Source organism: Osmerus eperlanus, chromosome 18, assembly GCF_963692335.1.
Source record: "Osmerus eperlanus chromosome 18, fOsmEpe2.1, whole genome shotgun sequence".
NCBI classification, from domain to species: Eukaryota; Metazoa; Chordata; class Actinopteri; order Osmeriformes; family Osmeridae; genus Osmerus; species Osmerus eperlanus.
The window spans coordinates 4,445,660-4,459,862 of record NC_085035.1 but is presented as its reverse complement, the minus strand read 5'-3'; the positions used below and the strand labels follow the sequence as shown (position 1 = coordinate 4,459,862).

At 48.2% G+C, this 14,203-nt stretch overlaps 2 protein-coding genes across 2 annotated transcripts; both read right to left on the bottom strand.

The window, feature by feature from the left end:
- Positions 1 to 2,068: 2,068 nt before the first annotated feature.
- Positions 2,069 to 4,321, bottom strand: stc1l (stanniocalcin 1, like). The gene is made up of 5 exons (XM_062484194.1): positions 4,075 to 4,321; positions 3,810 to 3,952; positions 3,602 to 3,709; positions 3,389 to 3,492; positions 2,069 to 3,239 (listed from the first exon to the last, which is right to left on the bottom strand). The coding sequence occupies exons 1-5, from the start codon at positions 4,202 to 4,204 to the stop codon at positions 2,942 to 2,944; spliced, it is 783 nt and encodes a 260-aa protein (XP_062340178.1). The 5' UTR covers positions 4,205 to 4,321; the 3' UTR covers positions 2,069 to 2,941.
- Positions 4,322 to 5,572: 1,251 nt separating this feature from the next.
- Positions 5,573 to 13,757, bottom strand: LOC134038597 (cGMP-dependent protein kinase 1-like). Its single transcript, XM_062484071.1, has 21 exons — positions 13,641 to 13,757; positions 13,217 to 13,416; positions 12,930 to 13,071; positions 12,629 to 12,695; positions 12,411 to 12,510; positions 11,819 to 11,932; positions 9,690 to 9,795; positions 9,423 to 9,486; positions 9,023 to 9,100; positions 8,773 to 8,867; positions 8,558 to 8,623; positions 8,298 to 8,372; positions 8,085 to 8,181; positions 7,849 to 7,988; positions 7,671 to 7,760; positions 7,356 to 7,497; positions 6,883 to 7,046; positions 6,470 to 6,592; positions 6,327 to 6,389; positions 6,151 to 6,217; positions 5,573 to 6,022 (listed from the first exon to the last, which is right to left on the bottom strand). The coding sequence occupies exons 2-21, from the start codon at positions 13,410 to 13,412 to the stop codon at positions 5,924 to 5,926; spliced, it is 2,088 nt and encodes a 695-aa protein (XP_062340055.1). The 5' UTR covers positions 13,413 to 13,416; positions 13,641 to 13,757; the 3' UTR covers positions 5,573 to 5,923.
- Between the last annotated feature and the right edge of the window lie 446 nt (positions 13,758 to 14,203).

The window sequence follows — 14,203 nt, the reverse complement described above, 5'->3', positions numbered from 1 at the left end:
GGCAAATCTGTCTGGTTTTGAATCATTACCTAACGTTGCATTGAGGCATTGGCTTCAGAGGGAAAGTCGATCTGCTACTTTTAGAGGTCAAATCCACAGCAAACTTGAAGCTTGAAAGCAGTGTGTGTGTGTGTGTGTGTGTGTGTGAGAAAGAAAGAGAGAGAGAGAGGGGGGGGGGGGGGGGGGGGGAGATTGATGGTGGGAAGAGAAAGGCCTGATTGGTTGCTACATTAATCACAGATGGACCCCACACTGGGGAGGAGCTGCACACACAAACTAGGCCCAGCCTCTTGACAGCCTCTTGGCTGAGGTTCAGATGAATTGGGAAAGGGTTTGAAGGTGCATTTCCTTCCTGTCGAGTGGAGCCAACGTGTAACGTATGAGAGCAGCCTGTCTCTGGGTCAGTCGAGCTCCTCGGACTCTGGAAATCGTGTTTCCGTCCTCGAAGGTTTTATGTTTCAGCTTTCTACTGTTTGAGGTGTTTCAGTCCTCAAGTGTGTTGTGTGTTCCAGTCGTGGAACGCTCTTTATTGGAGTTCTATACTGGTCTGTGTTTCCCTCCCCCTCTCTCCCCCCTCTCTCCCCCTCATTCATACGTTCTACTGCCGGGAAGGCCTCGTTTTCCAGAGTCCTATCAAGGGACTGGATTTGAAAAAAAAACACGTCAGCATGATGTGTCTTGGTATCGGGTGATCTCGGTTTCCCTGAACTGCCCGGCTTGTGTACAGGCCGACTCTCTTGTGGAGAGCAGCCCAGCTGCCTGTGTAAACAGCCTTAGTGCCGAGTTTTCTCAGGGCTGCCGTTAAACAGCTCTAATACCCTGAAATGAGGGCTGTTAAGACTACTAGCCATCTGCCCTATTGCCCCACTGATGGCTGCGATGACACACACACACACACGCGCGCGCGCACACATTCTACCCTGATGACTTGCTTAAGTGGGGGCTATCAATGTCCTCCGTCGAGTGGTTAAAAGCAAACACCTCGATCCCCCGTCCCCTGTTCTGTTGCTGGCGTTCTCTCCTGGGGGTCTCTGGGAGGAGAAGAGTTCCGGAAGTCTGAGGTGTGGGACAGGTGGCCCCCGCAGACCGTTCCTGGCGCTGCCCAAACACCTCCGCAAGGAGGAGGAACAGCAAAGACAAACACCCGTTTATTATGAGTCGCATTCGCATGTCGTAAAACTGCAGATCCTGTATACTTAGGGTGGATCCCAGCATATAGGCCCATGTCTATTAGCATTTAAGGGGTGAGCGTATGTGTGTGTGTGTGTGTGTGTGTGTGTGTGTGTGTGAGAGAGAGAAAAGCTCACAGCCTCAATAAGTAAGCTATTACCCTGTTTCCCTCTGAAACAACCTTTCATTGTCAGGCTTAGACACCTCAGTAGGGTCAACCCCCCTCTTCTGGTCCCAGAAGTGTCACATGGTAATTAGTAGCAGATCCATTCTAAAGCATCTATCAACACAAGACCTCTGACCAGGAAGAGGCCCATTGGATGATCCACGGCCACACTGGGACTGGGGATTCCTTCTTAGGTTACGGCCCGAGTCTACCTCTTAACGCTGGCTGTGGTTATTCTGTGGATCCCCAGTTAAGTCCTGCAACCTGCAGACCGATGAGGTGTACCACAGAATGTGATTTAAGAACCACTGCGTGGGAGAGTCACCAAGTCTGTGTAGAAGAAGGGGAGAAAATCCCCTTTAGTAAGCTGTTACCTGGCGGTTAGCTACACTGGTTTTGGTCTGGTAATACTATCCAGTCTACAGCTGTAAAAACACGCTCGGTACATATATCATGCCCGTTTTACAAAGGAGCGTCATTTAAACAGCTACTATACCTATTTTATACGATACTATAGCATCTTTCTTCTACAATGTCACAGTCATCTTGGAAGAGGAAAGTTACTGGATTCATTTGTAGGGTGGGTTAAAAGCAATTGATATTTCCAGTCTCTCTCGCTGTTTGACTACACTGCCACCTAGTGTGCATCAATTTAACCAACAGCTTAAAACAGTACATTTTCAAACAGTTGGGGTGAGATACATTCAATCACACACAGCCATCAACTTCACATAATTTATTTAGGACAAAAGCCAATCCGACTCAGTGTGGTAGAGTACCTGACTGCTACCACACTTGTCAAAAAAAAGGCACAAATAATTCATGATCTTCTACACACACTGTGTCACATACTAAATGCCATCTCAACCAAACACACTTCAACAGTTCACCATCTCACCCCCCCCCCCCCCCCCCCCCCCATGAGGACTGCGAGACCACTGGGACATGAAAACAGAGACAACCAACCCCTCAAGGACACAGTCAGCCCCCGCGACCAGCGTGGGAGCTGCCCTGTACGTCTCTAAGGGCTCGACGTCAACACATCATATTCAGTCAGACCAATCACAACACAGCGGCCAGCCAGAACAGACCAATCACAACACAGCGGTCAGCAACATGCATGATCACGCTACTAGATTAAATACAAGAACAGGGTCATAAATTAACTTAAGAAAATAAATATTGATGATGCTAATAATAATTAGATCCCCCATCTTTTTTTTAAATAGATTCAGTATTACCAATACTTGTGCTCAGTTTTACATTTCAAGTCCTTACTTTAAATGTTGTCTTTTTTGTTGTAGAACTTACACCATGTTATTGAGTTGTGATCAAATATTTACATCACATTCTCCATGCCAAATTATTCAGTAGTATTCGTAGACAGAATCAAATCATCACATATCAGCGTCTAAACACTCCGAACTTGCAGTTAATCATATGGATAATAGCCTTTGAGAAGAAAGCTGTTTGCATGTGTGAGTCTGTATCAGTGTGCATGGAAAAGCATTGGGCATAGTGCATGGAAAATGTGTAACTATTAACGTGTCTATGTGTGTGTGTGTGTGTATGTGTGTGTGTGTATGTACGTTTGACCTTCTCCCCCTACTCTGTCTCACTCTCCTTCAGAGATCTCTTAGCAAACAGGTGGTTGGGGTCCCGTCCGTTTTGGCTGGACTGAATAGTGAAAATGGGCGACGCCATCGGGTAGCGCCAGCCCCCAGCTCCCTGGCCGGGGGCGGAGCCGGGGGCGGAGCCGGACCCGGAGGGGCAGGGCTTGTTCTGCAGGAGCAGGTACAGGGTTTTGGTGTCTGGTCCGAGCCTGGACACCAGGCCTGCTCTGACCACAGACACCGTCTGCTCGTCACAGGTGAGGAGAGACCTGAGCAGAGTGCTGTAATATCTAGGAACACACACACACACACACACTCAGTGTTAGAGGGACACATCTCAGGCTGGTATGCCTGGCCTATCAGGTACATATTAGTTGTATGGACTGTGGGTGTGTGTATGTGCTCGAACACGTGTGTGTGTGTATGAGTGTGAACTCACTTATTGGGGAAGTGTGCAGGTACCTGCACCACCTCTCCAATGGTGTCAGGGTTGCCTTGAGCCACACTACAGATGTCCAGCTTGGAGTAACACTCCTCCTGCACCTGCACCAGATGACACACCATAGTCACATGTCTGTACACACACAGCAACCTCAACAAATCACCACTGTAACAACTGTCATGATTCAGCCTTATTGGGAGTGTGTTTTACCTCAGCAATCATCTTCTGGAACTCTGAACAGCGGCGAATGGTCTGGAACACTTTAGATGTGACACCGTTTGCGATACAACGAAGGCTCTCCTTCACGAAAATCTTCCCCTGCGAAACCAAACGTAAACACACTCGGTTTTGTAGAGGGCAGGTGTAACGCATGTGTGTGTGTGTACCCTATGTGTAAACAGAGAGACAGAATTACTACCTGCGTGTCGAAGGTTGAGGCTGTTTGGAGGAAAAGTTCGCAGATTTCGTGCATTCCATCAGTATCACAGGTGGAGTTCTCCAGACAAGCGAAAGTTCCGCAGCCCACCGTTAGAGCCCCGGTCAAACACCTGGCCACGTCCGCTGAGGGTACACACAGGGAAACAAGGACCCAATTAATATTCAACTCTAAACGTTTTAACAGTGTTATTTTGTGCCATTAATCTCACACAGCTTCCACGATGGTTTAGCAACCAGTTACTCACAGGGGCTGTTGGCAGAGAAGCGGGCCCGGCGGGTGGATGCCTCTTCTGGGTCTGATTGAAAGGAAGCCGCGGTCCCCAAGGTGAGGGAGACGGCGAGGCAGAGAGAGATCAAGACAAATTTGGCAAACATTTTTTCTATGGTCCAAGATGCTGATGATAGCAACCGTGCTTTCTTCTCTGGTCCGTTTGCCTGGCTGACTGTCTGATGGTAAGTTACTGCATGGGCAGCTTTTATAGGACTTTAGGAATGAATAATTCCATTACACAGCCCCCCTGCGGCTTTTTACAATCAGTACAATCTACATAGGAGGTGCGTGGACTAAGGAGCGACGGAACGTAATTACCAGACTTTTTCCATTGAGTTTAATTGCATGTGTGACACCTAATTATTATTAATGTACAACGTTGAACTAAATACGGAAGTTATTATAGCATAATATACTAGCCTACTTTTAATTTAACGAAACAAAAGCAGATTAAAAAGAGACAGCATTGTGCACACATGTAGGATTTAGAAAAAATACAAGAAAAGGTGGTACACAATGCAATACTGTAATCTGGCATGACTGACCAAAGTGGTTTAGGAAAAGTTAACTTTAAATGTGTAACGGCTACAAACATGGGCAGGTCGAACAACGCCAGCCACTGCCTGGACTTAACCTAAAAGCCACACAGTCGACTTTTATTTATTTAGGTCGGGGAATTCCGGTCTGGAATAATTCATCTCTGTTTTCACTTTATCCTTATTTTCATGGTTTATTATGGGTCTTTCCTCCAAAGGAAGTGTACGGATATTGGAACCATCTGTGCTAACATATGGACGAACGAATCCGTCTCTATATCTGCTATCAGTGTTTTCATTCTTCTCGCTCTCAGACAGATATGAAAGGGCTTTTCTGGACCGCTCCCGTGAGGCAGAGGGCTGGTCCATTATTCCGTTCAGGAATTCATTGGAACCTACCTTGTTGAGATAACTTTTGACCAATCTGGAATTGAGAAAAAAGTTGTTTGAACTCACTAACACATCTGATTCCATAAAGCCTGCTGGTAGGTGCATAGTGGGTAGGCCTATCATTAGCTGGAGATGTGGAAAAAGGAGTGTGTGTGTGTGTGTGTGTGCTATCTGTGTGGAGCAGTCATTATCAGAGGGGGCTGGATATTCCATTACGATCTGTGGGAAACCTAGTGACCCTAGGTTGACCTCCGTTGACCTTGTTAGGCTAAAGGTTTATTGCTGCGATAAGCATCTCGGAGGTGATCGGAGAGAGGAAACGCTTCCTGTTTTAGCTTTCATTAACTTTCTTCTCATTCGCTCTCACACCCTTTCTCTCCCAGACTCCCATTCGCTTCTTTCATCGGGTATCTCACACAGTAAAAAAAACAAACACTTGAAAACCAGTCATGAGTTTGTGCATTTATTGAAGTATTAAGAAACAAAGAAAACCCAGCAATGTGACAACGCAGAACCCCATTCCAGATATTGCAGCCTGAACAGGGGGACATACACACATGCACACGCACACGCACACGCACACACACACACACACACACACACACACACACACACACACACACACACACACACACACACACAGCATGGATATCAAAACCTTCTAAATGTGGTATTGTTAGTCAGTGACTGACTAGAGGCACTTAGTAGGTTGAGACCTCTGATCCATGTTCTGATTCTCCACCTTTCCTCCCTGTAAAAATGGACTGCATTTGTTTCCGTTCACAGTTCGAAACAGCGGAAGTTGAATCCTAGATGTTCCTCGACTTGGCATCTCTCCCGTCCAATCAGCCTCCTGTCTCTGGTCTCGCCCTTCCCCATCGGCGTCTCGTCATCCAATCAGAACTCCTCATCCCAGCCAGACTCCTCGTCGGGGGGAGGGTCGTCGCTGTCGTCGGGGAAAACGTCAAAGTTGCTGGTGTCTAGCGGCCCTTCCACCTGAGGGGGAAGCAGAAGGCACAAAGCTCTCATCCGCGTGCGTCTTTCAGCCGCGCGCGTCCGGCGAGGACGCGTCCCGCTCCGAGGGTGGAGGTCGGCGGTGCGGAGGACAGGAGGAGGACACTCACAGTCGGGATGAACGGGGGCGCCAGTGTCTCCTGACGTAGGCCCTCCCAGTTGAACCCCTCGAACCATCTGAGAGACAACAGACAACAGCGGCGTCATCTCCTCTGCTGACGGTTGTCATGACTACGGTCGTGTCTATAACAGCCTGTCTGTTGTGGGTTTTCACGACGAATCTTACTTGTGTTTCTGGATGTCCTTCACGCCGTTTTTCTGGTTGCCCAGCCTCTCCGAAGGATTGTCTCTGGAGACACACACACATACATAACAATTCAATGTGAATTTCTTAGGTGTGTACTTGGTTGTGTGTGTGTGTACTTTTACCTGCAGAGACGCTTGATGAGGTTAGCCGCACTCTTGATGATTTTCTTGGGGAACTCAACCATGTCAATGCCTCTCAGGATGATGTTATAGGTTTTCATTGGGTCTGAACCAGAGAAAGGTGGACTGGAGAGAGAGAGAGAGAGAGAGAGAGAGAGAGGAGAGAGAGTGAAAAGAGAGAGGAGAGAGAAAGAAGAGAGAAGAGAGAGAAGAGAGAGAAGAGAGAGAGAGAGAGAGAGAGGGAGAAGAGAGAGAGAGAGAAAAGAGAAAGAGAGAGAAGAGAGAGAATGAAAAAGAGAGAGAGAATGAAAAAGAAAGAGACAGGGAAAGAGTATCAGTCCTGGAGCAATAGTGTCAGCGGCTAACAGACGGCCTGTGGAGGCCCCTCCCATGACCAGCGCTGAGGAGAAGCTGACCTGCCGCTCAGCAGCTCGTACACCAGGATGCCCAGGGACCAGCAGTCCGCCGAGGTGTCGTGGCCCTTGTTGAGGATGATCTCCGGGGCCACGTACTCCGGAGTCCCACAGAACGTCCAGGTCTTCTTCCCCAGACCCACCTTCTTGGCGAAGCCAAAATCCACCTGCGGGGGGGGGGGGGGGGGGAAATTCCAATTCCGTTTCGATTCCGCTCATTTCACAGATGCTTTCATCCAAAGCCAGCTAGACACGGTGCATGTGCAGCAGGAGCGTGACACAGGACCATCGACCAGGGCCAACGCGCGTGTCTGCTTTCCTCACCTCCAGACTTCCTCATTTCCTGCTAGAGCCGAGGGAAGCCGCTTGACTGGCTTCAGAAACCGTGACTGCACCCGATTGGTCATTGTTGAAGCGCTGTGTTCTCGAATAGGGAGTTAGTGTGCATGTGCGTGCGTGTGTATATCTGTGTGTACCAGCTTTGCGTATCCACTCCGGTCCAGGATGATGTTCTCAGGTTTCAGATCCCTGTAGATGATTCCTCTGCAATGGAGGAAGCCCAAAGCCTCCACGATGCAACCTGTGTAGAAGCGCGTCATCCCATCGTCGAACGAGCCCCTGCAAAACCAACGCCGGGACCGAGCATGCTGAAGGGGAACTTCCATCGAGGCTACGCGCCTCCGCGAACAACTCAACGCGGGCGTCCGCAGACGCAAGAGAACACGCACAAACACACCCGCTTCTCTCTCTCTCTCTCTGTCTCTCTCTCTCTCTCTCTCTGATACACACACCTGTCTCTTAGCAGCGTCCACAGCTCTCCTCCCATGCAGGCTTCTAACAGCATGTAGAGGTACTTCGCATCTCGGAACGTTCTGTACAGCCTGCAAGGGAGACACGTTACTGCTGCTTGCTCTAGAGGTGGTAAGGTGTGACGATGCGTGTGTGTGTGTGAGTAGACGTCGTGTGTACCTCACGGTAAAGGGGCTATGAGCCTCCATCATAATACGTCTCTCTGACAGGATGTGACCCTGCTGGCTGGTGTCCAGGATGTGCCGCTTCTTCAGAACCTTCATGGCGAACGAGCGAGTGGTGTCGCTCTTCAACTGAACCTGGTTCGGATGCCAAAAAACACCCGCTTTACATGCGTCCACTTTTGATGCTAAGCACCCACCCACACATCAACCACCACACACACACGCACGTACCAGCTCCACTCTACTGAAACCGCCCATACCGAGGGTGCAGATGACGTGGAAATCAGAAAGAGACACACTGGAGAAGAACCCAGCCTCTGCCTCCAACCTGCAGAGAGACCAGCGGGGGCTGCAGTTCGACTTTTTCGAGACCAACATCCATATAGGCACAACATTGCTCCGACAAGGCAAAGGCAGAGAGAGGGAGACCCGCGTGATACTCACTTGGCCTTCAGCTCATCACTGTCATACTGCTCTTTGTTGACCTCACCCAGGCCCCCGATGAGCTGCTTGAAAGACCTGGAGGACGACAACACCGGAGAAGAACACGTGAGGAACGTCCAGGAGCCTCGAGGAGGAAGGACAGGAAGCAGAGGGGGAGCAAAGGCGTGAAAATTCGGTTTCTGACATTCAGCACACAATCTCCATTGGTTGGCCTGTTGGGTGACACACAAGGTCACCCAATCAGGCCTCCCGTTCCTCACTCTCTATCAATGACCAGGCAGGTGACGTCCCCCACAGCGGTGAGACTGGCCGTACGGACGTCCTCTCTGGATGGGGGCGGTGGAGAGAAAGAGGGGAGGACAAAAAAGGAAAAGATTTCTTTGTGAGATTGTCAAACTTAGCTCAATATTAGTATGTGTTTACCATTTTTTTTGTGTGTGTGTGTGTGTGTGGAAGGGGGGGGGGGTTCACGTACCCTTTCAGCGCTTGCTCTCCAAACCAGTCTCCTCTGGAGAGTGTGGTTATAAAGACAGGCTCCTCATTGCCTGATTCCTGTTTACTGACCGTCAGCTGAGGGCAGAGGTGAGAGGTCAGAGATGTCTATTTCCAAGAGGAAATAGACATCTCGAAGCATCATTGCATGCTTGTATTGTATTGCACTGGACATGACCAAATTGTATCATGTTGCACCATTCCAATGATTTCGATCTCTTGATCTTCCTAACCTGGCCCTCGCTGATGATGAAGAAGGTGTCCCCTGTAGCACCCTGGCGAATGATGTAATCACCATCACTGTAATGAGTCTGAGAGGGAGGGAGAGAAATAGAGAGAGAGAGGGAGTGTGAGAGAAAGAGAGTGAGAGATCATAAGAGAACCGAATAGGGAGAGCTATATAACAAAAACATGTCGAACGCTCGATGAGTGCAACATTTTACCCTGAGTGTTATGTGTGTTTGAGAGCTGTTCCAGTGTCTCTAAGTGTAATGGCATGCACACATACACACACACACACACACACACACAAAAGCTAGATCAGATGGAGAGAACAGCTCGTAACCAGAGCCAGTCTGGATTATACACTGATACTTCGGTGTGTTTGCTTGGAGACAGTCTGAAAATCCCCACCTCCTCCATGACATCTGCCACCTTACTGAGAACATCCTCTGGCAACGACTGGAACGAAGGAACACTGAGAGAGAGAGAGACAGAGAGAGAGAGAGAGAGAGAGAGAGAGAGAGAGAGAGAGAGAGAGAGAGAGAGAGAGAGAGAGAGAGAGAGAGAGAGAGAGAGGGGGGGGATAATGTACAAAGTAGGGTTTCTGTCCACCATACGTGTGGTGTGGACACATGTATAGAGGGGTTATACATGGCGTGTATTTACAACGGTTGTTACCTGTGGATGAACTCCATGTACTGGGAGTGTTTAATGAGGCCAGTTCGCATCATAATGGTCTGGAAGCCTTGTCTGTCGATTGCCCACAATGTTATATCTGTCAGTGCTGGAGGCAGGAGGAGAGAGGGAGACACAGATAGAGAGATACAGAGGGAGAGAGAGAGAGAGAGATGTGAAGGACCTTAGCATCAGCTCAAACAAAGAAAACCCTCGCACTCTACCTCTTGAGCACAAAATAAAGTTGCCAACAGGAATACATAATTTAACATGAGGACCCACTGACATGGCTAGCAGCAGGAACAGAGATAGAAAGGGCTAGAAGGGCTGAGCTAAACCTATCTAATGTGCACGCACACACACACACACATACACACACACACACACACACACACGCACACACACACACACATACACACACACACACACACACACACGCACACACACACACACACACATACACACACACACACGCACACACGCACCCACACATACACACACACGCACACACACACACATACACACACTCACAGACATTGACTCCCATTCCTGCCTTTAAAGAAAACATTTCACGCATCCTCACTGAACCCTGTAAATGTTTTCTCACCTTTTAACCCCAGTGTCTTGTTGTCTACTCATCCCCATGGTTTGTCTTTTGTCTGTTGCCAACTGCCTAGTTTTGTCCTCCTGTTGTACTGATGTTGCCTGCTTTGTTTTCTCCTGCCTGTATCCTTTGTTCATACCTGCCAGTGTCAGTTTGTGTCCTGATTGTGGTTGTTGTAAATAATATGTGTCTTGACATTTTGTATCCCCCCAGACTCCCTATGTTATTAATGCCCTGCTTTGTTTAACCTGCTTGTTTTTGTTGTTGTTGCTTTGTGTTTTTTTCTGTATGTCTGTACTGCTGTGGTTGTGTGCCGTTGTACTTTTTAACCTGATTTTTTTCCCTTAGCCCCCTTTCCCTCAAAAAGCTTGTGCTTTTTTCAGGCCATCATTGTAAATAAGAATTTGTTCTTAATGATCTTGCCTGGGTTAAATAAAGGTTAAATACATTAACAAAAAAAAAATGGATGTCTCCACTGCTTCCTTTTTTCCTCTTTTTCTTTCGACACAAGCACACACACAGGCACACACACACACACACACACTGAGATATATGACTGTCAGTAAATCTCTATCCAGAGTTAAGCGGTGATAATTGAGCCTCTTTCCCACCCCACTCCAATGATGATTACACTTCAATCCCACTTATGGCACACACACACTTAGACACACACACACACACACAGTGTGAAAATGTTCAATCAAACAGCTTGTTTAGAGAAAGGGTTCCTGTGGTTGAGTAAGATTTCGCGTAACAAGGAAACAGAGGTAGGTCAGAGGTCAGCTTCTGCTTTGGGTTTTCAAGGATTTCTGCCAGCTGGATGTTGCTAAGCGACATACATACATGCGTGATCCTTATCAAAGCTGTTCCACCCCCTCCCCAACAAGCCGCCATCGCCTTTGTTCAACTCCACGCCCCACATCACCACCCATCCACCGCCGGAGCGTTATCAAGTGGATCAGATGGCGATGACAGAGGGAGAGAGAGGAGAAAGAGAGGAAGGACAAGTAGGGGCAGAGGGAGGAGCAGCTGGCTGTGGATGATGTAGGGGCATGGTGAACAAGGGGAAGAGAGGACCCCCCCCTCTCCATCTCTCCTTCTCCATCTGTGGTGTGACTAGCAACACGAATCCTTCATTCCTGTTGGATTCGATAACTGCACGATTTTTCGAACAATTAAGGGCTCGCACACCCGCAATTCGGATCGATGCCCGCGCGCGCGCGCGCACACATACACACACACACTCACACAAACACGCTAGAAAGGTTTGACACCATATCTCACCCCAATCAATTAGTCAGAAAAATTGATTATTTTAAGAATTTATAAAACCCATATATAAGTCCTTCATAACAGGGAGAAAGAGAGACATGCATACAAATGACAGACAGGAAGAAACTGAAAAACAGTGAGAGATGATCCAAGTGTCAATTTTAACTATCAATGCGCAATACCAAGCTAGTTCCTGGACACACAGCTTGTTCCAGATAAACAAATGTGAATAGATATTTGCGTATGTGTGTGTTACCGGTAACTGTAGCAGTGCGGGTACAGTTGTACAGGATGGCTAGTTCGCCAAATACTTTTCCTGGGTTGATGGTGCACAGCTTCTTTCCTTCTTTAGTCACCTCTACCAAACCCTCTGCAGGCACACACAAACACAAACACGCACAAACACACACAAACACATTGAGTTTCTACACAGATCGGATGGTGGTGTGTGTACAGCACATCATCAGATAACAAGGGCAACAGTACTCGACAACATCTTTGTCGTTGTGTTTGTGCTTCTTTGAATTAAATGTCTGAATGTGGAGGTGTCAGTATCAGATGACTCCGAGCAACCCAGCTGGCCCTGAGCTGTGATTCTGTGTATGTCTTTCTGTGTGTGTGTGTGTGTTTGTGTGTGTGTGTGTGTGTGTGTGTGTGGACGGAGCAAGCGAGGCTTCATTGGACACCCCTGTAGTTTTAACTACTTTGATCAAAGTGCCAGACCGTGAGCTCACCGTGACATCACCTGATATACGGTGTCTCTCCGCCTCCCATTCTCCCCTCTCCCCCTCCTCCCCCTCCCTGTCTCCTGGCATCCCTCTCCCCTCTAACCTTCCCCGCTACCTCACCCTCCAGCACGTAGACCAGGGAGCCATCATCTCCCTCCTGGATGACACAGCAGCCCTGGGCCAGACTGGTAGGGTGCATGCAGTCCATTATGGTCAGAATCTGGGAAAAGAACGGACGCCATATCAGCTCTCACTGGCTCGATCTCGGCTTCCCATTCCAAAGAGAGTCACCGAGAAAGACGGCTAGCTTGTGGACAGGGAGGCCTTTTGTTGGTTACCTGTCCATGTTCTAGATGCTTCATGAAGTCATTCTCCAACAGAGCCCTCTGAATCAGATCTCTAGACCTACAGAAGGAATTGAGAAGCCATTGGTATGTGTGTGTGTGCCAGAGAGAGAGAGAGAGAGAGAGAGAGAGAGAGAGAGAGAGAGAGAGAGAGAGAGAGAGAGAGAGAGAGAGAGAGAGAGAGAGAGAGAGAGAGAGAGAGAGAGAGAGACAGAGACAGAGACAGAGACAGAGAGAGCGTGTGAAAGAGCGAGTGGGAGAGAGACAGAATGGGACTGAGCTCGCCTGTACTCACTCTTTGCTCTTGCTGTAGCTGGTGAGGGTGACATGTGTGAGCTGGGCTGGATCCAGAGCTGTGGGCTCGGCAGAAATGGCCTGTCTCTTGGTGCGCTGCGGTTCATCAGGCACCGTAGTGGACGGACCGGGTCCTAAAGGGTCTATACCCGTAGCGTCACACCGTCCAATTAGCACCCCATAATCATGAAACCACCACATCACAACATCTACACACTATCTCATAGCGTGTGCGTTTGTGTGTGTCGTTGTCGGCTTTAGCAGTAGGGGTGAGGACAGATAGGCTACCTGTACTCTCAGAATCCTCCGTGTGACCAGGATGTTGGAGAGCGTTGCGGTGTTTGTCCAGTTCGGTCTGTAACTGGCGAATCAGGTCATCTTTAGTGTCCAGCTCGAGTTCCAGCTCATCTATGAGGGAGTCTCGTTGCCGAAGCTCCTCAATCTTCATCTGCAATGCGAACTGCATATCCCGCAGGGTACCCATATCTCTGAATGGATACACACACACACCTGCACGTTATACACACACACACACGTTTACAATTTATACACACACACACACGGAGTCAAATATCATTTTCTCTCACTTACACACCTAGACACCCACGGCCACCCACACCTGCACGTTACATACTCAATCGCACACAAGTTTAAATCATACACCACCCCACACACACAGGGTAAGAAACACATAGGACCAGCCTGTACTCACTTGTTGGTGTGGCAAATGTACTTTTGTTGTAGGGCAAGAGGAGGTTACTCCTTATATCCGTTCTGATGAGACACTCTCAAAGATATTCCGTTTACGGACCAAATCTTAACTGTAGCCTAAAGATCGAACGTGATGATTTATCAGCGACCAAAGATATAACATTTCGAATTTGATGATTAAACTGACATATGTAAATCAAATCAATAAATCTACAATGAAAAGCTTACCAACTCATCCTTTTTCGTGCAGCGTTGCAAGCGTGGGTCAGAGCGCTTGAGTGACAGATTGCAGTTGCGCGTGAGCGTTCCCAGCAAGCGCTCCGTTTTTCCCAATCGGGGACGTGGTCTACGGTTTTAAAGTGACATGCTTCAAACTCTTAATATGTGAACCTTTTATATATATAAATCTATTTTTTACATTAGTCAGCTGTGCAATATTCCGTAAAATTTTCCATATGTCACATCATTACCTTTGAAATGTATGTCACGTTTTTCTTTGCCCAGTTTTTTATCTTTTGTTATTATTATATATGTCAATTATGTCTAAGTACATTTTTAAAAAAA